The sequence below is a fragment of the Cucumis sativus genome, chromosome 5 (assembly GCF_000004075.3).
Source record: "Cucumis sativus cultivar 9930 chromosome 5, Cucumber_9930_V3, whole genome shotgun sequence".
NCBI lineage: Eukaryota > Viridiplantae > Streptophyta > Magnoliopsida > Cucurbitales > Cucurbitaceae > Cucumis > Cucumis sativus.
This window is the reverse complement of record NC_026659.2, coordinates 15250528-15273455: the sequence shown is the minus strand read 5'-3', so window position 1 is coordinate 15273455 and position 22928 is coordinate 15250528. Positions and strand designations below refer to the sequence as shown.

Sequence of the window (22928 nt, the reverse complement as noted above, 5' to 3'; positions counted from 1 at the left end):
CACTATTGCTATTGATAGCTTGAGCCAAAGAAATCCCTAGTTGAGTGGTTAATGAAGATCACAGCCTTTTGCACAACGGAGAGAGTCCTGACTTTTCTTTCTCTTGCCTTTTCTAAAATAAAAAGGGGCTATCGATTCCCACCTCTACCGTCGAATCCCTCTTCTTTTTTACCTAACTTCAAATTATGCCCGGCCATACCAACATGGTATCTAAGAGATCCCCTCCCTTTGAAGTGCATTTATCAGATCAGCTCCCCGAGTCACTAAAAAGAGGGGCCCACTACTTCTGAATGAATGGCCTATTTTTTGATTGATCTCCCGGCAATATTGCGCCTGAGGCAAAAGAGAAGTCATACAAAGTTCGCTTCTTTCATGCAATGCATAAGGCGCGAACCTCCTTCAGAAAGTCTATCCTCTAACTCAACAAACGAAGGGAAGAGTATTAGGAAGGTTGGCTTTCTATATTCAGACTCCAAATATAAGAAGGCGGAGGCTGAGTCAAAGCATATCTTACTTTATAATCTGATTGAGCGAGGAATATTCTATTATGTGGTCTCTACTTTACCACCATCTGAAATGCGCGAAACTTCGATTGGTGGAAGCCAGTCTATGAAGATTCTCCCTTTTCTTACGTGCAATTCCCCTCTTTCGGTAAGCATCCAGTATCTCATCAAATGAACATTTCTCTAAGCTTATCTTGTAGCTTATACGTCGTTTGAAAGCTGCTTCAAAGATCCAACGAATAGCTAAGGTTTGTTGACGATCATTGGCTACAATCCCAGGGACACCATAAAAAGTAGTTGCTACTCTGACTTTTTCGACTTCGCATATGGGCTTTATATTCTCTACGGCCTCAACCATAAGTTTGATTCCATCGCGTTCAGTTTGAGCTGGGCGATTCAAAGTTTGAGAAAGAATAACACGAACTTTCGTTCTTTTACCTTCTTTCATGCGAAAGTTGACCAACTTCTTGATCAATTCTTTTTGCTCACCATCTAAGCCCCCCCACATAGCTTAGAATTGGAGAGAAATGTTCAGCCGCTTTCGATGATGAGGCCGATAAATTGATATTACACAATCAACATTGTCCATCTTTATCATCCAACTCCCCTCTTTCCATCTTTCTTTTCAGAGTTTACCACTCAAAATAGCTTCTTGAACTTTGGTCTCGCTCCCAGAGTGAAAAAGTATACACTCTCCTCTCATACGGCTACGTCCCGGCATCATGACCGATTCGAAAGAGATCATATGAACTGTCGATTGAAGTGAGACAGCCACTGACTCTTCCTCTCCCTTTTAAAGAAAGATTAGACAACCAAAAAGAACCCGAAAATCTTCTTCTCTTCTACACTCTTCTCTGACATCACAAGTCTATATCTAACTCACGATTTGACATGTCTATTTTTATGTTAACCATTTCTAAAGAGAGAAAAATGAACTAAATCTAATATTTCTCGATTCAAACTAAAAACCCTATTTAAAATGTCCATTCTCTTGTATATATATATATAAGAACTAAATCTAATATTTCTCGATTCAAACTAAAAACCCTATTTAAAATGTCCATTCTCTTGTATATATATATATAAGATTAGCTCCTAATACCATCGAATCATCATCATCAACACATCTAAGTCCCCACAAAGTCTTGGTCTCACTTCATCCTTCGCCTCGATAGCCCAACCTCCAAACTTTGCGAATAGTGTTTAATAGGGGTGCAGAAAATCGAACGGAATTGATGACCCAAACTTAATTGAGTCGGTTCAGCTCGGGTTAGATCGATTTAAAAGAGCAATAGTGTCTAATCGAACCGGACTAAATCGGTTTGGTTCGGGTGTGGTTAACCCAATTAGGTTAAAATTGAAGAAAAGATTAGAGTTCGTCTTTCTCTTCATTTGTGTTCGTTCTCTCTCATTCGTATTTCGTGGTCTTCTTCATTGTTCGTTCTCTGCTATTTGTGGGTCTCCTCCATTCATTCTCTGTCATTCGTGAATCCTCTCTCATTCTCCATCAATCTTTTCTCCTTAGTAGCCTCCGACGTGGGTCTTCGTAGGTTTGGCCTCTAGGTCTTTTTTATTATCCTTGTATAGCATCTTCGTGGATTCAGTGCTGGTTGAAGCTTTTGAGGTATTTGACGATTTTATAGTATTTTTTATATAAACATTATGATTAATCATACTTTTATTTATGTAAATTTTAGGATTAGTTTGTTTCCTTTGTTCAGTTTTTTTGTTATCTTCGTTCGTGTTTAGAATAATAGGAAAATCACATTAGTTTTTTTTTTTGAAAAATTTTTGTGACACCCTCTGGTGTTTGAGTTTGATGATTCTACAATTTGTGTGTTATGGTGGGTAATGGTGGATAATGGTGAAGAAATTTGTGGGTTACCTTTAGAAGCAGCATATGGAGTAGAGAAATGAAGGGTCATTAAGCCTGAAATAGGGGATATGAATACAATGCTTCTATTACCAAAAGCTTTCAATAATGGATATGCACAATGACTCAAAATTTTTACTCATTATACTTGAAATATTTCGTGCTTTTCACTGAGGTTTGCCTGCATAGCTTTTTCACTTAGGAAAATCTTCAAGTTTATACAAGAACAACAATGAACATTGGACTATAACTACAAGTAAAAGTGTAATTTATAAATAATGGAGGGATTACTTTGTAAATATAACTTTAGGAAAATAAAACTTAGGACAAACTGTAGTGGAAACAGAATTTTTGAAGAAGAATAATGGAAACAAAATTTCAGTGCCTTAGAAAAAATTTCAATGTTTTTCCATTGTCATTTCTTTCTACAAAGCCATTTGATTCGCATTCTAAAGCTACACCAGAAAGGGTACTCAGCTTCTTGTTAGTTCTTGGTGATATTTACTTTTTTTGGAGTTTTGGAGAAGAAATTTAATATACTTTCCATTTAAGAATAGTAATGGCTAACTTAGGGTTTGCATTTGGGGCTGTGGTTTGTGTGATGATGTTTTTGCAAAAAGGTGAGAGCACTCAATTCATAGTTTGATGATATGCTTTACTTATTATTTTCTTTGATAATTATTAGTTAAAATTTGTGTGTGTGTGTCTTTTTTTTCTTTTTGTGTTTTGTTTGATGATTATTAGGATGACTTCATTCTCTGTAGACGAAACTTTAAAACAAAGTTGTTCTAATCCAATGCTAAGAAAAAGAAAACTGGTTACCATCAGTATGGAAACAATTTATAAAAGTAGAAGAATGTTATCCTAAATATCCTAGAGTTGCTTGTAAACATTGTGAAGCTTCATATGCTTGTGATTCCAAAAGAAATGGTACAACGAATTTAAAAAGACATTTAGAGAAATATAAGAAGTATGTAGATCCATTGAAAGATAATGTTGAAGAAGAGGAAGATTCTAAAAGTAGTTTAATGTCTACATCTTTCACCCAAGAAAATTATAGAACAATGCTTGCTAGTATGGTTATCTTGGATGAATTGTTATTTAAGTTTGTAGAAAGTGAAGGATGTCATCAATTTTGTTAGGCATTAAATCCAAAGTTTGTAATTCCATCAAGAGTAAAATTATTGCAAAGGATTGTTTTTAGATATATATGAAGGAGAAAAAAAAGTTAAAAAGTGTACTAACTCGAAGTGGCCAAAGAGTTTGTTTAAGAACGGATACATGGACTAATGTGCAAAATATTAGTTATATGGTTAACGACTCATTTCATTGATGATGATTAAAACATTTACAAAGAATTTTGAACTTGTGTTAGATAGCTTGATTAAAAAGTTTAGAGGCATAAATGGGTTGGTATTTGATGATGAATTTATTCACATTAGATGTTTGTGCCCATATTCTTAATTTGATTGTTAGTGATGCCCTAAAAGATTTGCATGTGTCTATCATTCGAATCAGAAATGTTATGAAGTATGATAGGCCATCTCCTGCTAGACTGCAAATATTTAAAGATTTTGCTAAAGAAAATAAAATATAAGCAAAAAATTGTCTTACAATGGATGTTCCAACACGATGGAATTCTACTTTTACTATGCTGGATGGAGCAATTGAGTGTCAAAAGACATTTGAAAGATTAGAGGAGCACGACCCTAGTTATTTACCAAAGGATGATATTTCTATTGTTGAAGATTGGGATACTACAAAAATGTTTGTAAAGTCCCTAAAAACTTTTTCAGAGGTAACAATGAAGTTTTCTGTATCTATGTTTGTGACTTCAAATATATTTTTTCACGAACTCTGTTTAATCCAAGAAATAATTCTTGAATACTCGTTACATGAGTATGCATTATTGAGTCTTATGACATTAAGCATGCAGACAAAATTCAATTGGGATATAACTACAAGTGAGAAGACCAATTTATTATTATATATGTTTATGTAGTTCTTGACCCAAGGTACAAGCAAGCTTGTGTGAATTATTGTTTTAATGAATTTTTAAAGGAAGATAGTGCAAAAAAATGGACGAATAAGGATGAAGAAGTATTTCATCAATTGTGTGATGATTATTACATGAGAATGTCAATGCCAAAAGAAAAATATTCACTAACACAATCGTGTACTCCTATAGAAGGATTTAACTTTCAAAGTTAAACTGAAATGCCTTCTATCTCATCCAGTGGATCTTATAAAGCTAAGTGTTGTTGTTCATGATAGATTTAAACAAAACAACAAAACATGTGTAAATGATGCTAAAACAGAGGTGGTGATAGAAATTAGACATGTGTGCAGAAACTGAATCGAAATTTAATCCTAATTGCACTTAATTAACTAGTAAACCTTAAACCGAAAATAAATTGAAATTGGGGTCTTGAGAATACTTACATTCGAAGCTCTGATTTTTTTCGAACAACCACTAAGATTGACCTACTATCTTCCAAACTCATAAACCGGTTGTGAGATGTGTTGCATGAAAGAACTAGGAGATAGAGAATGATGGAAATTAAAGAGAACTTGGGCTTTTGAAAATTATTTTTTTTCTTTTATAAATTTAGGAAGAAACAAACATTTTATTTCTCGAAAGAATCAAACTTGAAAAGTAAACCCATCAAATGAGTTCAAAGGCTCTATTTATAAGAAATTTCCATGTGAGAATTACATGTCCATCAGATACTGAAGCCCAATAACTCAAAGCCCACTTTTTCTAGTGAACATTTTATCTTCGTCAAAAGACAACACCTAGTCCACTAGAATTAGTGGGATCCAACAAAATGTTGAATTTTTCCACAAACTTTGGCCAAATGGCAAAATAGTTATTTGGTCAAAAGTCACTTTTCAAACTTAAAATCAACATTTCACTTTTTAATATTTTGTCCAATGACTAATTTTGATCTCCCGATCATGAATCCACATTTATTTTTTCAAAATTCAAATCATATTTGAATCTATTTTCGGTCAAAGCTTAACTTTTCAAAGTCAAAATTCAACATTTTGACTTTTTACAACTTTGACTATTTCCATCGCTTTTTAGCTTTCTAGTATAAATCTGTATTCATATCTTTAATATTTAAATCTCATTCAAATATAAGCTTTATTTCTAATTCGATAATCGATGGTTATATCACATATACTTATCGATTTCTCTCTCGTCACCTAAATTGAACAATTCAACTCATTTTATCATATTGTTCTAAATTTATCCATATGAGCTAGCCGAGGAACCTAATAAATCTATAGATCATGGGCTTCAACAATTCAAAATTAACTGACTAAACTCTTTTAGACCGAGTTAATCAAACATTTGTTAACTAATTGGTCATTCCACTAAAGTCATATAGTTGCACTCTCATCCTTTCACAAATTGTTCGTAACCTTGATTGGGTCAAAGTACCGTTTTACCCCTAATACTGCATCTTACTCCTTAAGTTTCACTAATTTACTATTGAACAATTGGTTTAAGGTCCAACCTATATCTTACTCCTTAACTGATTTACTATTGAACAATTGGTTTAAGGTCCAACCTATAAACCAAATCTCTCTCAAGCCAATGAGAGGGTGGGGCCCCTTGTTCAAGACCTTAATATAGTGCATAAGGGAACAACCTATCCAAGTAAATTCTCTCTTCACCCTATATCACCAAATATTCATCCAGTTTTGCTCCAGGAGTAAATTCTCTCTTCACCCTATATCACCAAATATTCATCCAGTTTTGCTCCTGAAATGGAAAGCATATTTGGTCAGAATAAAGAGTTTTCATCACCCATCACTTATCTAAAGAAAATCTTGTGTGAACTCTTAATCTCATCTGAACAGAAGTTCATAATTAGCTCAAAATTAAGATTGAGTTACATAGGTCATCAATAATTGAGATAGTCAATTTTGAAAATTAAACAACGTTATAACGTAAAAATTAAACAACGTTATAACACTTTACATAGGAGTTTACATAAATGTCTCCACTTTCATGAACGATTTGGTATCATCTTGTTTATACTAGCTACAAAATGGGTTGCATCCATAATTTCTCTTAATAAAGGTTCTAACCTTAATTCATATACGATAAACTATTTAAACTATATAAGAACTTGATCCACATTTATGTAGTCTCTACCTAAAGTTCAAGTTTACTCAAAAATAACCTTGGAACTTAGTTTATTGGATTTAAGATTATAGAATTCAATTTCTAAATAATAAATTTTATTTAATAGAATATAATTACAAATTACGAATTGTAGGACATAAATTTCAACACACGACTCGTTATCTAGATGAGGCTCGAGGCTCGTATAGAAGATGAATATTTAGACTTTTAAATTGATGGAAGGTGAATTCCTCTCAATTTAAGATCATTATAGACAAGTAGTAGCTAGAGCCATATATAGAATTCCTATATCAACTATGTTTGACTCAACCTCTAACACCGAAGGACAAGTGTTGGAGGGAGGCAGTCATTTATGTTCATAATTAGATTCAATCTAAACCTTTGAATGACATGACCAAAGAAATTGACGGAGCTAAAGAAATGAATGAAAACAATTTTTATTTAAGCTAATTAGTTGTTACTTTGATCTAAACTTCACAAACATAGAAAAGAAGATGTAATTTGCATTTGAAATCTAAATCATGTAATCTGCATTTGAAATCTAAATCATGACTATGATCTAAACCTATGCTCTCAAATCTTTATTTACAGTTTTTTTAAATGGTTAACAACTGAATCTTGAATTTTTTAGAATCCTCAAGCACTGATGAAAGTACTTTGGGTTGTAAAGAGTTGAAGAACAGCAGTTTGGCGAATGGCTGGAAAGTATTGATGTTAATCTCCTTTCTGTTTTCGGTTCTTTTTGGTTATTCACTTACAGCCAAAGAGATCAAAGACCTTTGGGCCTCATTGTAATCCTGGTTGCTACAGGTCTAATTTTCCCCTAATCCAACTCCATTTAGTTGTTTTCTGAAATGCAAGCAATCTGCTCAACATGCTCACATCAAAAACCAAGAAGACAGGTTGTTGGTCATAGATCTAGATAGCACCAATGGGACTTTCATCAATGACAAGAGGCTTAACCCTGAGGTTGTTGCTGCTGTATCATCTGGCAACTGCATTACTTTTGCTACTATAATTTCTCTCCACTTTTCTTTTATGAGATCACTACATTTCCCATTTTTTTTAGTTTTACTTTCTGTTCTTTTACCCTCTTCAGTTAAAGATTAAAGATTGCTGGTTGCTGAGGTTGTTGCTGCTGTACCAAGGAGCATCACCTTACTTCTATTTCAAGGCCTCATGGCAATCCAGTGGCTTTGGTTCTAATGATTTTCATTTTGCACATGCAAGCCTAGTTTGCCATTGTAATCAGTGATTCCTAATCCTCGGCCAATCAACTTATATAAAAAGCTTCAAGAATTCTTCCATTGAAGGACAGTCACCCTAGTATATAGATTGGAGATTGATTAGATGATACATGTCACGCCTCTAACCCCCACTACGATGAGTGCATCAAAATAGGTCCGCATTAAGTCAATCAAACGAAGTTTCAAAAACCAAAACTAACGACTTCGGATTGCCTAAATTTCGGTAGTGAACTCAAAATTTTGAGACCTCTAAATAGATTCATTTAGCATGAGGAAGGTTGTATTGCTTCTCAGTTACTCTATTTCAGTTCAATAAAAGATAAACTACACATGCTCATCAGCGCTTGGGAAAAAACAAGCTAATCCTTCAAACTTAAAAGAGACAATTAAAAGACACAATTAAATTTTTAGAAACAATAAAATTAATAACACGAAACCTAGAATTCAATATGCATAAATGGACTTTCAATACACACTTTAGCCATTCCTTCAAATTTGCCAACTTCCATCATACAGAATTTTTAATCCTCAAACCAAAGTACTAACAATCAAATTAAAACATGGAGAAAATGCAAAAGAAATTTTATGTGCCGTAAGATGGATCAGATAAAAGGTGTTGCAAACACCAGCATAGTATAATCAGCGTCGATCGTTTGGGGAAAGTATCGTCACTTCCATCTTCAGAGCGAATATTAGACTAAAAGCAATTAGATGCTAGAATTTCAAGTCAATTACTTGGAAAAGATTTAGATATAAAGTCAAGATGAAAGGCAAAAATTAAGTATTAAAATAAGGAAAAATCAGAAAAATCAAGTGGAAGAAGAAGATGGATCAGACATAATGTGATTAAAACACCAGCATAGTATAATCAGCGTCGATCATTTGGGGAAAGTATCATCACATCCAACTTCATTCCAACTCTATACAAAAATACATCTTAAGCTAACTTCAATTAAGAGTAAAAGAATAATAAATAGAGAAAAAAAAACCTTTCAATCTAAGTAAAGAAAGATGGATCAGACAAAAGCGTGATAAACACACACCAGCTTAGTATAATCAGCGTCGATCATTTGGGGAAAGTGTCATCAGTTCCATCGTCAATTGATAATCATACAGTTCACACAATGTAAAAACATATCGAACTTAAAACTATACAAACAAGTAGTGGAATTGAATTTTTCCAAAACTGCAATCCAGCGGCTAGCTTCGTCAGGAAGCCACAAAAGCCTCTGCGGCTCACAGAATCGGAACAAATATCGCGTCGGCTCATACGAAGCACCCGATTTTGAAACAAAGTCTCGCGGATGCTCGTAATCAGTATTCGACGCTATTAGAACCACTACGAGATGAGGACGAAGGTTTACCTGTTATAGAACCAAAGCCTACAATCATAGAGTGGAGATGAGGCGAAGGAAGGAGACGATTGTTAGTGAGTGAGAAGAAGGGAAAAGTAAGTTATATAGAAGCAGAGGGACAAGAATGTCCGCCTTCAATCAAAACCCTAAAATCGTATATTAGGGTTTACAGATCTATGGTTTTGTGTTAGGCCACGTGTACGGTTGCGATATATTCTTGCTTTTCTGTTTTTAAACCGTTTATTTGCATTTTTTAAATATCCTTCTGGTCATAGTTTTTTTTTTTTTTTTTTTTTAGAAAAATGCATATTTTGTTATATGTATTTGATCCTTAATGTGTCAAACGTGACACTTCAATGGTTTAAATTTGAAATTTAATTTTAAATGATTTTAAAGTTGATTGTTGACTAACAAAAGAATGATTGGATAAATTAAATAATGTTTTTAGTATTTTTTTAAATTAAAATTCATTGTGACTTTATTTATTAGTTAAACATTATGAGATTTGTGTCTTCTCCTATGCCCTCCGAATGAATCTTCACCTAAACCAAGAAACAAGAAAAACAAGTCTTGTTGTTTTATTTGTTGAGGGAAAAAATTATCAAATTTGTTAATCCTCCCAAATTGTTAGTTTCCATCTTTTGTGAACAAAAAAAGAAAACAATAATGTGAGGGAAAATATCTGGAGAGAATATCAATTAATCATGAATAACGAATAATAAGAAGTTCTCGATAGTTCCCTCAACACTTTCCTTTTGTTCATAAAAGAAATTCTAGCTTGTAAGCTTAAATAGAGATGAATAAATAGCACACCATTAAATCTCTTCTTTTTTTTCTTTGTGGCAAAATTTCAATCATCTTTGAGAACAAATATTTGCATAAAGTATTAATACATAATTATTAATGTAAATACTGTAAATTAGGCTAATTACATTACATTAGGCTAATCATATGACATTCCTTAATTATGTTGGATTGGCTATTTATACATCATTTGATATTATTGTAAAAGACAGATTTTTCATCAATAGAATATACCTTTCACATGGTATCAGAGCTAACCCTAGATCTACTTTAATCACTGCCGTCGCCGCCGCCGCCGCCCGAGAACCGCCGCGTCTTCGTTAACTCCAAGAAGCACTGCTAGTCGAAAAGTAGATCTCCGTCCCGTGCTAGCGTTTTTCTTCCACTGCTAGCCGAAAAGTTCAGCAGCAACAACTCGCTCCGTCACAACCTAGGTGTTCGCGCCACTCCGTCCAGTCGCAGCCTCGGCGTCGCGGCGTTCAAATCGTCGCGTCGTCCTCTCCGATCTGAAGCACCAGTCGTTGCCGAGTTGCAACAATCTCTGCCGTTCCGAGCCGCACGCAACTCCTCTGTCTTCCCAAGCCGCACGCGACTCCTCTTCCAGTCGTGAATCCAAGACGCCACCGCCCACCAGATCCGACGAACCTTCTAGCCGACTGTCCTCATTCGTTTGTCTCCGCTCACAGCCGTAACCCCTCTGTCCGTAAGCCGTGACCCTCTGTCCATTGTTGCAACCCAGCCGCGAAGACAAATCCTGACCGCCGCGAATCCAGTCGTGTCCTCGCCGTCGCAACTCAGCCGCGACCTAGACAAGAAGACACTCACCTATCACGACTCCCAGCCTTACAAACCAATCAGCAATCCCAATTGCAAAATCCAGAATCTGACGAATCCAATCACGAATCAATAGAAAATTTTAGACAAATTCAGCCGGAAATTCTCATTGTTAACAGCGAATCCAAATGGAGAGGGACCATATTTTTAGACCCATAGGTACAATTCTTGATGGTACAAATTATATCACATGGGCAAATCAAATGAAAAGTTTTCTTATTGGAAGAAAACTATGGCGCATTGTAACTGGCGACATAACCAACCAAACCAACTGCACAAGACAAGGACAAGGAAGGGGATAACACATTCATTGAACGTCTCGAAGATTGGGACAGTAAAAATCATCAAATTATCACCTGGCTTGGTAACACCTCTATTCCCGCTATACATGCACAGTTTGATGCCTTTGATGATGCTAAAAATATATGGGATTTTTTGTCTACACGCTTCAAGTCTATTGGTTTAGCCCATTATTACCAACTGCACAGTACACTTGTAAATCTAAATCAAGATATTGGTCAGTCTGTTAATGAATATTTGGCAGTTCTTCAACCCATTTGGACTCAACTTGACCAAGCGAACATCAGCAAAGATCATCTTCGCCTTATTAAAGTCCTTATGGGATTACGTCCAGAATATGAATCTGTTAGAGCTGCTTTACTACACCGGAATCCCTTACCCTCATTAGATGCAGCTATTCAAGAAATTCTGTTTGAAGAAAAGCGTCTTGGCATCAACTCTACTAAACAATCTGATGTTGTCCTTGCCAGCACATACACTCCCAACAGAGCCGCAAATATGTTTTGTAAGAATTGTAAGCTCTCTGGTCACAAATTTAGTAACTGTCCTAAAATAGAGTGCAGGTACTGCCATAAACATGGTCACATTCTGGATAACTGCCCTACCAGACCACCCCGACCTCCTGGCACTTCCACAAAAGAGAAAACTTTTACCAAACATGGTTCCTCATCTGTTGTTGCTGCAACCTCGGATGATTCATCCCTCATTCAGATAAGTGATCTTCAGAGCTTATTGAATCAACTAATTTCATCATCCTCTGCTCTTGCTGTTTCATCAGGTAATCGATGGCTTCTTGATTCTGCCTGTTGTAATCATATGACCTCTGACTCTTCTCTTATGTCTACTCCTAGCCCTACAAAATCTTTACCTCCTATTTATGCTGCTGATGGTAATTGTATGAACATCTCTCATACTGGTACCATTGATACTCCCAGTTTACATCTTCCCCATACTTACTGTGTTCCTAACCTGACCTTTAATCTAGTGTCTGTTGGTCAATTATGTGATCTTGGCTTAAATGTTTCATTTTCTCCCAATGGTTGTCAGGTTCAGGATCCGCAGACGGGACAGACGATTGGAACGGGTCGCAAAGTGGGAAGATTGTTTGAGCTCACATCACTTCGGGTTTCATCTCCTTCTTCCATCTCTGCTTCAGTCACTGATTCTGACACATATCAGTGGCATCTTCGTCTTGGTCATGCTTCCTCTGAAAAACTTCGTCATTTAATTTCTGTTAACAATTTGACTAATCTTACTAAATTTGTTCCTTTTAATTGTTTGAATTGCAAACTTGCTAAACAACCTGCCTTGTCTTTTTCTCAATCCATCTCTAATTGTGATAAACCTTTTGATTTAGTGCATTCTGATATTTGGGGTCCTGCCCCAATTACTACTGTTCATGGTTATCGCTACTATGTTTTATTCATTGATGACTACTCTCGATTTACATGGATTTACTTTCTAAAACATCGTTCTGAATTATCTCGCACATATATTGAGTTTGCTAACATGATTCGCACTCAATTTTCCTCTCCCATCAAAATTCTTCGCACTGATAATGCTTTGGAATATAAAGATTCCATCCTTCTTTCTTTTCTTTCCCAACAGGGCACTATTGTTCAGCGCTCTTGCCCTCATACCTCTCAACAAAATGGACGTGCTGAGCGCAAACATCGTCACATTCTTGACTCAGTACGTGCCCTCCTTCTTTCTGCCTCTTGTCCAGAAAAATTCTGGGGTGAAGCTGCCCTTACATCAGTATATACAATCAATCGTCTCCCTTCCTCTGTCCTTCAAAACACCTCTCCGTTCGAAAAACTATATGGTATTTCTCCCGACTATTCTAAACTCAAAGTTTTTGGTAGTGCCTGCTTCGTTCTGTTACATCCTCATGAACACAATAAACTTGAACCACGTGCCCGTCTCTGTTGTTTCCTTGGCTATGGCACCGAACACAAAGGATTTCGTTGTTGGGACCCTCTTTCCAACCGACTCCGGATATCTCGGCATGTCACTTTTTGGGAACACACTATGTTCTCTCGTTTGTCCTCCTTCCACACCTCTTTCTCTAGTCCTCAATCTTTCTTTACAAATCCATCTGTTGACCTTTTTCCTCTCTCTGAACCCACCTTGGATACTGAGCTTGCACAATCTTCACCTGCTACTGCAAATCTGGATCCACCGTCTGTCTCCGATGATGTTCCTGAATCGCCACCTGCTACTCCTCTTCGTCGCTCTACCCGGGTAAGAGAACCTCCCCCTCATCTCACTGATTACCATTGTTTTTCTACCATTGTTTCCCTTGTTGAACCCACCTCTTATCAAGAGGCCAGTACTAACCCAGTATGGCAGAAAGCAATGGATGAAGAATTACAGGCTCTTGAAAAGACGCACACTTGGGACTATGTTGACTTACCTCCCGGTAAAAGACCCATTGGTTGCAAATGGATTTACAAAATCAAAACTCACTCTGATGGAACTATTGAACGTTATAAAGCTCGGCTTGTTGCAAAAGGATACTCACAAGAATATGGAATTGACTATGAAGAAACATTTGCCCCTGTTGCCCGGATGACATCTGTACGCAGCTTGTTAGCTGTTGCTGCTGCCAAACAGTGGCCCCTTCTTCAGATGGATGTCAAAAATGCTTTTCTTAACGGAAACCTCTCTGAAGAAGTGTATATGAAGCCACCTCAGGGCACTTCTCCTCCTCCCAACAAGGTGTGTCTCCTTCGTCGCGCTCTATACGGTCTAAAACAGGCTCCACGAGCTTGGTTTGCCACGTTTAGCTCCACCATTACTCAACTTGGATTTACCTCCAGCTCTCACGACAATGCTCTTTTTACACGACAGACAACCCATGGTATTGTTCTTCTCCTCCTTTATGATTATTACTGGTAATGATCCACAGGCCATATCCGACCTACAACAATATCTTGGTCAACATTTTGAGATGAAAGACCTTGGATCTCTCAATTACTTTCTTGGTCTTGAAGTCTCTCACCGGTCAGATGGTTATCTGTTATCTCAAGCGAAATATGCATCTGATCTGATAGCGCGCTCAGGAATTACAGACTCCACCACATCTTCAACACCGTTAGATCCTCATGTCCATCTAACTCCGTTTGATGGTGTTCCACTTGACGATGCAAGCCTGTATCGGCAACTTGTTGGCAGTCTTATATACCTAACAGTGACTCGCCCAGATATTGCATATGTTGTTCATATTGTCAGTCAATTTATGGCTGCTCCTCGAACAATTCATTTCACTGCTGTTCTACGCATACTTCGTTATGTCAAAGGTACCTTGGGACATGGTCTCCAGTTCTCATCTCAGTCTTCCCTTGTGTTGTCGGGATATTCGGATGCTGATTGGGCGGGGGATCCTACTGATCGACGATCCACCACAGGATACTGTTTTTACTTAGGTGATTCTCTCATCTCATGGCGCAGTAAGAAACAAAGTGTTATATCTCGTTCAAGTACGGAATCTGAATATCGTGCTCTGGCTGATGCTACAGCTGAACTTATATGGCTTCGGTGGCTCCTTGCTGATATGGGTGTCCCTCAACAGGGTCCTACCCTCCTCCATTGTGACAATCGTAGTGCCATTCAGATTGCTCACAATGATGTGTTTCATGAACGTACAAAACACATTGAAAATGACTGTCACTTTGTTCGTCACCACCTCTTAAGCAACACCCTCCTCTTACGTTCTGTTTCTACTATTGAACAACCCGCGGATATCTTCACCAAAGCCTTACCATCTAATCGATTCTGTCAATTGCTTACCAAACTCAAGTTGGTCGCCACTCTACCACCTTGAGTTTGAGGGAGGGTATTAATGTAAATACTGTAAATTAGGCTAATTACATTACATTAGGCTAATCATATGACATTCCTTAATTATGTTGGATTAGCTATTTATACATCATTTGATATTATTGTAAAAGACAGATTTTTCATCAATAGAATATACCTTTCACAATAATAAAATACCAAAAATAGGTGGAAAGCAAGTAGAGATGTTCACGGGGCGGGGCGGGGCCGAGATGCCGCTCCCTGCCCCTATTCCATTCCCCATCCCATCAATTTTCCCACGGGGAACGGGGTGGGGATTCCCCGCGAAGATTGCGTAGGGATCGGGTTCCTCTGGTGAAATATTCTCTTTTTTTCTTAAGATTAACCTCATTTTCCAGTCCATATTTACTTAAATGTATATACATTTTCAATAATTTTTTTTTCCGATAGAATACTATAGTTTTTTCATGTATGACTATTAAAATGTCAAATTATGGCTTTTTGTTTATAAAAATAAATATTCATTTATTAGAAGATACTCTTAAAAATTCATACAAAAGAATTAAACATCAATCAATAAGTATTCTAACCAAACCTTCAATTACATCTTAACCCACAATAATATATATAATAACCCACAATAATATATATAATTAAGAAAATTTTACAAATCACAAGTCAAGGCACAATAATACGTACATATACAACATAAACATTGGAATTAGGAAAAAAAATAAAGAAACGGAATAAAGAAAAGAAGGAAATGAAGAATATCAAAAAGAAATTATTATTTTTTTACATATTATTAAGTAAATAACTACTTGTATTTATATTTAATATATATAATTAAATATATTATTAATCGGGCAGGGCGAAATGGGGATAGGGTCATGGTTGAGAATGTCTCCCAACCCAACCCGATTTCACCCCTAGCACTTGGTACATCAACCACATAAAGGTACTTAGGACATTTAATAAGCCAAAAGGCATTACTAACCATTCGAATAACCCCTTATTAGTCTTGAAGGTTGTCCTCCACTCATCTCCTGGCCTTATTCTAATTTGATGATACCCGCTTCTGAGGTCTACCTTTGAAAAAACAAGAGCTCCACCAAGTTGATCAAGGAGATCATTAATTTTTGGAATAGGGAAGCGATACTGACCATGAGTTTATTGATGGTTCGACTGTCTACACACATCCTCCAGCTGTCATCCTTCTTTGGAGTTAATAGAGCTGTTACGACACAAGGACTGGTGTTCGACTGAATGTTGGTGTAAGAACTCATACTCCTTAGAACTCATTTTGTAATGAGGAAGGTTGGGAAGAGATGAGTCGGGTATCAAATCAATAATGTGTTGGATGTCTCGAAGAGGAGGCAATTCAGAGGGCTCCTTCATTACATAATGAAATTGGCTCAATGGGTCTTGCACTTTTGGTGGAACCAAGCTGAAAATCTTTGTAGTATGAGGGCCTGAAATAACAAGTCCCAAAATATCAAATTCTCTGGTTTCTATAAATTTCTTTCCACTTACAGTGATGAAAAGATGACTTTCAGCCTTCTTTTGATTAACTCCTTCCTCATTCTTTTTGCTTAGGGGCAACAACGCAATCTTCTTGTTCATCCATTGGAACTCATAAGTCTTCTCTCTCCCCTTATGAACAACTTGAATATCGTACTGTCATAGTCTTCCAAGCAAAATATGGCAAACATCCATATCCAATACATCACACACAATCTAATCCTTATAGGTCCCTCCAATTGATAAAGGGACTGAACAAACCTCATTTATTTGGGCATCACCACATTTTTTGATCCACCCAATTTTTTAAGGACTTGAATGAGGCTCCGTTTTCATCTTAAGTGCAGCCATAAGCTTCTTGGAGACAAAGTTTTCACTCATGTCGTTGTCAATGATCACATTGCATACTTTGCCATGGATGGTACATCAGGTCTTGAAAAGGCTATGCCTTTGCTGGTGAGAAGTGTCACATTTTGGGGTAATTAAGACTCTTTGCAGTACACACGATAGTCTCTCTCCATCATCGGGTTCTAATACTTCTTCTTCTTGAGAGTGATCCTCTTCTTGTTCTTCAACCTAATTTTCATCTTCTTCAAGAATAGCCACTATCTTTCTTTTAGGGCAAGCATTTGAGAGATTGCTAGTTTGACCACAACGGAAACACTTGCTTAAACTCGACCTTTGATAGACATTTTCTGCTTGCTTCTTTTCATTTGTCTCATTAGTTTTATCCTTCTCTTGATCTTTGTTATAATGAGTCATAGAGGATTGAGTTGCAACCAATTTGGAATTAGTGTTCCAAGGTCCCCTTCTTGTATTTTTCTTCAAATTCAAATCAATAATTTCTTCAACGGATTCTGCATAGGTAATAGCATCAACAAGATTTAAGAAAGGTTGTAATTTTACCTTTTCTTTGATGTCAAACCTTAATCCTCTTACAAACCGTGCAGTAAGGTGTTGCTCATTCTCCATTAGATTGGTTCTTGCACCCAACCGGTGAAATTCCGCTATATAATCAGCAACTGTTCTTGCTCCTTGCCGACAATTATGATACTGATTATAAAGAGTTTGCTCATAATTGGGAGGAAGAAAACGTGTCTTCATTAATTTTTTCATTTTCTCCCATGAGGCAATATGTCTCTTCCCATATTTTCGTCTATTAGCCTCGAGTTGTTCCCACCAAGTCGATGCTCCAGCCTTCTATTTTAATGCCACTAAATGGACTTTCTTTACCGCAGGAGTATTCATATAATAGAAAAAAATTTCAGTATTCTTCAACCAATCAAGAAAAATCTCAATATTACATTTACCATCGTAGCTTGGAAGATCAATTTTCATCTTGTATTCTACTGGTTCTCTCCTTCTTTCATCTAACTGAGGTCGAAATCTTCTGTTCTGATTAAAAGATGGCTCGTTTTGCAGCTCATCATCAGAGGAACTCCAATCTTGAGGTTCTTGATACATTTCTTGGAAAAGGATTTGAATAGTCTTGAAATGGTCTTCTTCGTTCTTGGGCATCATAACTCCTTTTTGGACGATTTCTTTCAGCCTTACAAATTCCATCACCACGGATGTCACACTGCCCCCAGTCACGAACTCGTTCTTGATCTTCTTGATGAACATCTTGAGGAGGTGCCAACGCCTCTAGTCTTTGCAAGACTTCTTGAAATGTATTTTCGATTCTGTCCACATAAGCTTCCACGGACAGCAAGCGTCTCGAGGTAGTTCTTGGAGAGAGGATGGAGGATGGGGTTTTCCTCCGCCTCTTGATTTTGAGCAAGTTGCTCTGCTGCCGCCGGATTAGCACGTCGAACAGCCATTTGGCCCAGAAACTTTTGGCGCTCTGATACCAATTGGTGTGAAACCAAAGAGTCTTTTTATTTTTAATGAATATTCTGCTCTCGATGTGAGAGGATGCATTTTATTTATAGGGAAAACAGACAGCCTATTAATAATAATAAATTTTAACCAACAAAAGAATTTAAATATAACATCAAATTAGAAAGCAGTAGATTTAGGCTTATTTGATTTACATTAGTTCTGTTGGTGGTGACTTTTAAAAGTTAGGAAAATCCTATTTTAGTATTATAAACCATTAGAAATAATATATATATTTTTCCATTTAACATTATTTCTCTATCCTATAAAATCCAAGGATATCTTTGTAGAAATATATATTTAAGAAAAATTTAGACAAAATACCTAAATTAACTATGAAATTTCATAAATGTCCTAAACCAAAATTTATTTTCTTAAATAGAAATTTATATAGTTTTTGGATAATTATATTCATCATTATTAATTATATATAATATTCTAAATTAAATTAATTATTTCCTTATTCACGTTACATTCAATTTATTATGATTTTGATAACTTTTTTATCTAAATGTGTACCTTTGTTATATAAATGTTTTTTTAATTAAGTATAAAGTAAGATCTTTTCTAATATGGAATAATATACTAATTAATTATAATTGTATAATTGTATAAAATAAGATTTTTTAATTTTCATTCTTATACGTAAACTACATAATTCCTTCCGAAATTGACTTTAAAATACATGTTTATTTAGTAAATATCATTGAAACAGTAGTAAACTATAAAATTCTTATCGCTTTATATATTTTTTAAATTAACAATATATAATTTAATATATTTGTAAAATATAATAGTTCTTTTATGTAATTTATTATATATATATATATATATATATATACACCACATATTATTTACAATAAATATATGATAAACTATGTAATTTTGATAGAATTATGGATTAAAATATATTTTATATAGTAAATATTACTAAAGTAGTAGTAAACTACATATTCACAATATATCTATAATATATGGGGTGAATACATACATATTATTATATTTTACGGTTATATAATTATGTACTGTAAGAAGCTTGAATTTATATATGTTATTTAGTATATGTACCTCATGTTATTTAGTATATATACCTCATATTATATACAATAATACCTTATACATAATTCATACAGAATTTGTGTTTAATTTTTTTTGTTTGTACAGTAAATATTACTAAAACAATTGTAACACCCAAGATCATGGTACTTTATTTTAGTTAAGTTGTTCTATTTATTTAGAGATTTTTAATTTTGGGTTGGGTGTTGTTATATGATAGGATGGAAGGAAAAGAGAAATTGGGTATTGTTAATTAGTAATAATAATAATAGATAATGTTTATTATTATTATTATTATATATATAAAAAAAAGAAGAAAATCAAAGAAAATCAACTTTTTTTCCCTCTCGCGCCGCACGCCGCACGCCACACACCATACACCACACACCACACACCCCCCGTTCTTTTTTTCCTTTCTTTTCTCTTCTTTTTTTCTCTTTTCTTTTCCTCCTTTCTTTTACGTTTCTCCTTCTTCCTGCAGCCCAGCAATCGTCCACCCCAAATCTCTTCTTCTTTTCTCTTTTCTTCCTCTTCTGTTCGACGCCGACCGTCAGACGAAGCCGGAAACTGCCGCTCGTGTCCAGATCCAGATCTGCGAAGCCGTCACCATCTCCTGCTCTTTTCTGTTCACCCTAACCGACGGCCACCCCTAAGCCCATTCTTTTCGCCACGGCGCAGTGTCTCTGATAGCCGCACCCTGTCCCAATCGTCTCTGTCTCCGTTGAAGCCAAACCCAGTCGAGCCCGCGTTTCGTTCGTGTGTAGCTCTGCCCACGCTCGTCGTTCAGATACAAGCCGTGTAGCATCCAACAGCTGCGCATCGTGAAGTCCTCATCTGTCGCGCAACTCCCCGTTTTCCAATTGCGGGTCCGACATCCATCTTTATCGTAGTGCACGTCTGTTTTGCCCGCATCAATTTCATTCGATTGTCGCTGCTTCTATTTTATTGTCAATCGTCAAAGTTATGCTGTGAGTTCATTGGTAAGGAGAAATTGTGGATTTAGTAGTATTGTTCTTGACTAGCGTAAGTTTTAAAATTGATTAATTTATTTGGGTATTGCTTGATTTTAAGGTGATATTGGAGAGGTCGTGGTTGAATATCTAAGTTTCGAGGTGAGCTTCATTGGAATTGTTGCTTCATTCTACTTGGAATTTAATTTATTGGATTTAGTCTGATCGAAGAACTTACATAAACTCGAGGTAAGAGAGTTTCTACTGGACTCAAGAACAAAGTTTAGACTTAACGAATGTATGTATTATAATGTTATTGATTTGGGGATGACAGGTATGATGTATATTCGGATGTGAAATTAATGTGCTATGTCTACATGTGGATGTGAAATGACTGAGTTCGTAGAAGTTTTTCTTAGAATGGGCAGTTCAGTTTGGATTAAATGTCAAGCATGTTGTGAACTGAGGAAACATAAATATTTAGTTGTTGACTGAGATACCGTTATGTTTCTGATTGACCTCTAAATTAGCGTATGATGACTGTTTGAGGTTGAATAAGGGGTCTATGTGAGGGTATATATATATACCTGAACTATGAACGATTATTAAAATGTTTAGAATGGACTGAGGGGAAAATTGTTAGCTTTTATTGGGATGTGCCTTGTAGGTTTCCTCTTACGATCACCAATTTTTATGCATCCTTCGGGACCTTTAGACTGATAAGTGTTTCTGTAGAACATTAGACTGAAATGTACGCCTCGAGCTTGGGGCGTTAGACTGAAATGTGTATCCTACGAGATCACAAGACTGTGACGGTGCAGGGTAATCCCAATAGGAAGTTAACAATTTATTTTCCCTTAACGGGACTAGTAATAGGTCTCTTACCGGGTATTTTTATACTCATCCCTTTATGTTTAATTTTTCAGACAAAAGTAACAAAGGCGGCAAACCGGCGAGGAAAAGGAATGAAGCGTGATTCTCATAGGAAATGTGTTATTTTGCTTCCGCTTATTGTTTTTGAGGTTTAAAACGCTATACTAAAACTTAGCACAATTTTTTTTTTTTTTTTCTGTAAACAGTACTTTTTAAGTTTTGAATATTTGAAATCAGGTCTGACTTAAAGTTGTTTTTCCTCGATTGTGTGTTTTTCAATTGACTTACATTTCATTTTGTATCAACCAAAGTCTTTTGTCAAAAGTTAATGACCTCAACTTAGGTAGAAAAATTGGATCGTACTAAATGACATGATCATACATACATATTTTTCCTTTATAAATGTATTTGATTACATTATACTTTAATATATCTGCAATCTATAATAGTTATGTTTTGTGTTTTAGTATATATATATATCTCATATTATATACAATAATATTATATACTTACATATAATTATATTATTTTTTTATAGGATGGCTAAAATGTAGTTCTTCTTGAATTCTTAATAAACGCTAGAATATATCACATTCAAAACTAGATTTTCGTTTGTTTGCCTATTTAATCGAATGTCTAAAATATACCTAATATACCAAATGTTTCATATGTTTTGAATATATACAAAATGAAGCACGAAATTTCTAGTTAGATTATGTCGAATAAATTTTGTATTTGTCGGGTTTTCTTTTTCACCGTCGAAATCTCAATAAACCCTAAAATGTATCACATTCAAAAGTACATTTTTGTTAGCTAAAATATATTTAATATTTCATATGTGTTGAATGTATACTAACATCGAAATCTAGATTATGTTCGAGAAGATGTCAACCGTAATCCACGTTTGAATGAGTAGACAATCGTTTTTTGTATAAGGAAAGCATGAAAGGTTTTTCACTTCTTTCCAAAATCGTATCCCATGATTTTTTTTCATTTAGATATTGGTTATAAATCAATTAAACAATAAAAATTAGTATTAAATTAATTTGGGCCCCACTTCTTTCCAAACCGATATCCGACAATTTTTTTATTTAAATATTTGTTATAAATCAATTAAATAATAGAAATTGATATTAAATTAATTTGAGCTCCACTCCTTTCCAAAACTATATCTAAGGATTCTTTTCATTTAGATATTATTTATAAATCAATCAAATAATAGAAATGAGTATTAAAGTAATTTGAACTCTACATTTATGTAATATACTAGCACATTTATAACTTTTATGAAATTTATTATTAATTTGGGTGTTTCATGTAATATGACATAGACATTTAGGGTATATGAGTTAAAAAACTCTATATTTAATGTCAAATTTATATATAAAAAAAAAAAATTAGAGTAATATCTTTAGAAAGAAAAATTAATATAATATTACCTTAATGTGAAGAAGTACAAACGAACATTAGAGGGAATGTTGGACGAAGGAGATGAAACAAACAGATGTTGGACGGACGAACGAAGGGACTAAGAATAAAAGTAGAATGCGGACTGCACGAAGGAAGAACGCCAACTGAATAAAGGATGAATGCAACTGAACCTATGGTCATCAACTGGAGAAAGGATGAAAGCGAACTGAATGAACCGTTGGCGACTGCTATGACCCACCTTTGCTTGGGGACAGACGACGGAAAACCAACCGGCAACTACTTGAGAGGACCAACAAATGAGATTTTTTTATGTTTTGGTTCAAGTTAGAAAACAAGGGTGAAG

General features: G+C 35.4%; 2 protein-coding genes, 3 long non-coding RNA genes and 3 other non-coding genes across 8 annotated transcripts; 3 read left to right on the top strand and 5 right to left on the bottom strand.

The window, feature by feature from the left end:
- Positions 1-216: 216 nt before the first annotated feature.
- Positions 217-1299, bottom strand: LOC101218585 (ribosomal protein S7, mitochondrial). Its single transcript, XM_004153596.3, has one exon. The coding sequence runs from the start codon at positions 1009-1011 to the stop codon at positions 562-564; it is 450 nt and encodes a 149-aa protein (XP_004153644.3). The 5' UTR covers positions 1012-1299; the 3' UTR covers positions 217-561.
- A 594-nt stretch (positions 1300-1893) lies between these two features.
- On the top strand, positions 1894-4263 carry LOC101207439. Its single transcript, XR_180855.3, has 2 exons — positions 1894-2127; positions 3895-4263. It is a non-coding gene; the product is annotated as an uncharacterized LOC101207439 (long non-coding RNA).
- A 783-nt stretch (positions 4264-5046) lies between these two features.
- LOC116403868 lies at positions 5047-9256 on the bottom strand. Its single transcript, XR_004216779.1, has 2 exons — positions 9147-9256; positions 5047-7858 (listed from the first exon to the last, which is right to left on the bottom strand). It is a non-coding gene; the product is annotated as an uncharacterized LOC116403868 (long non-coding RNA).
- On the bottom strand, positions 8380-8460 carry LOC116404200. The gene has a single exon (XR_004217136.1). It is a non-coding gene; the product is annotated as a small nucleolar RNA Z103 (small nucleolar RNA).
- LOC116404199 lies at positions 8609-8689 on the bottom strand. The gene has a single exon (XR_004217135.1). It is a non-coding gene; the product is annotated as a small nucleolar RNA Z103 (small nucleolar RNA).
- LOC116404202 lies at positions 8794-8877 on the bottom strand. Its single transcript, XR_004217138.1, has one exon. It is a non-coding gene; the product is annotated as a small nucleolar RNA Z103 (small nucleolar RNA).
- A 4679-nt stretch (positions 9257-13935) lies between the features above and the next one.
- On the top strand, positions 13936-14901 carry LOC116403914 (uncharacterized mitochondrial protein AtMg00810-like). Its single transcript, XM_031885858.1, has one exon. The coding sequence runs from the start codon at positions 13936-13938 to the stop codon at positions 14899-14901; it is 966 nt and encodes a 321-aa protein (XP_031741718.1).
- Positions 14902-19708: 4807 nt separating this feature from the next.
- Positions 19709-21506, top strand: LOC105435490. The gene is made up of 3 exons (XR_969522.2): positions 19709-20311; positions 20403-20530; positions 21208-21506. It is a non-coding gene; the product is annotated as an uncharacterized LOC105435490 (long non-coding RNA).
- Positions 21507-22928: the final 1422 nt, after the last annotated feature.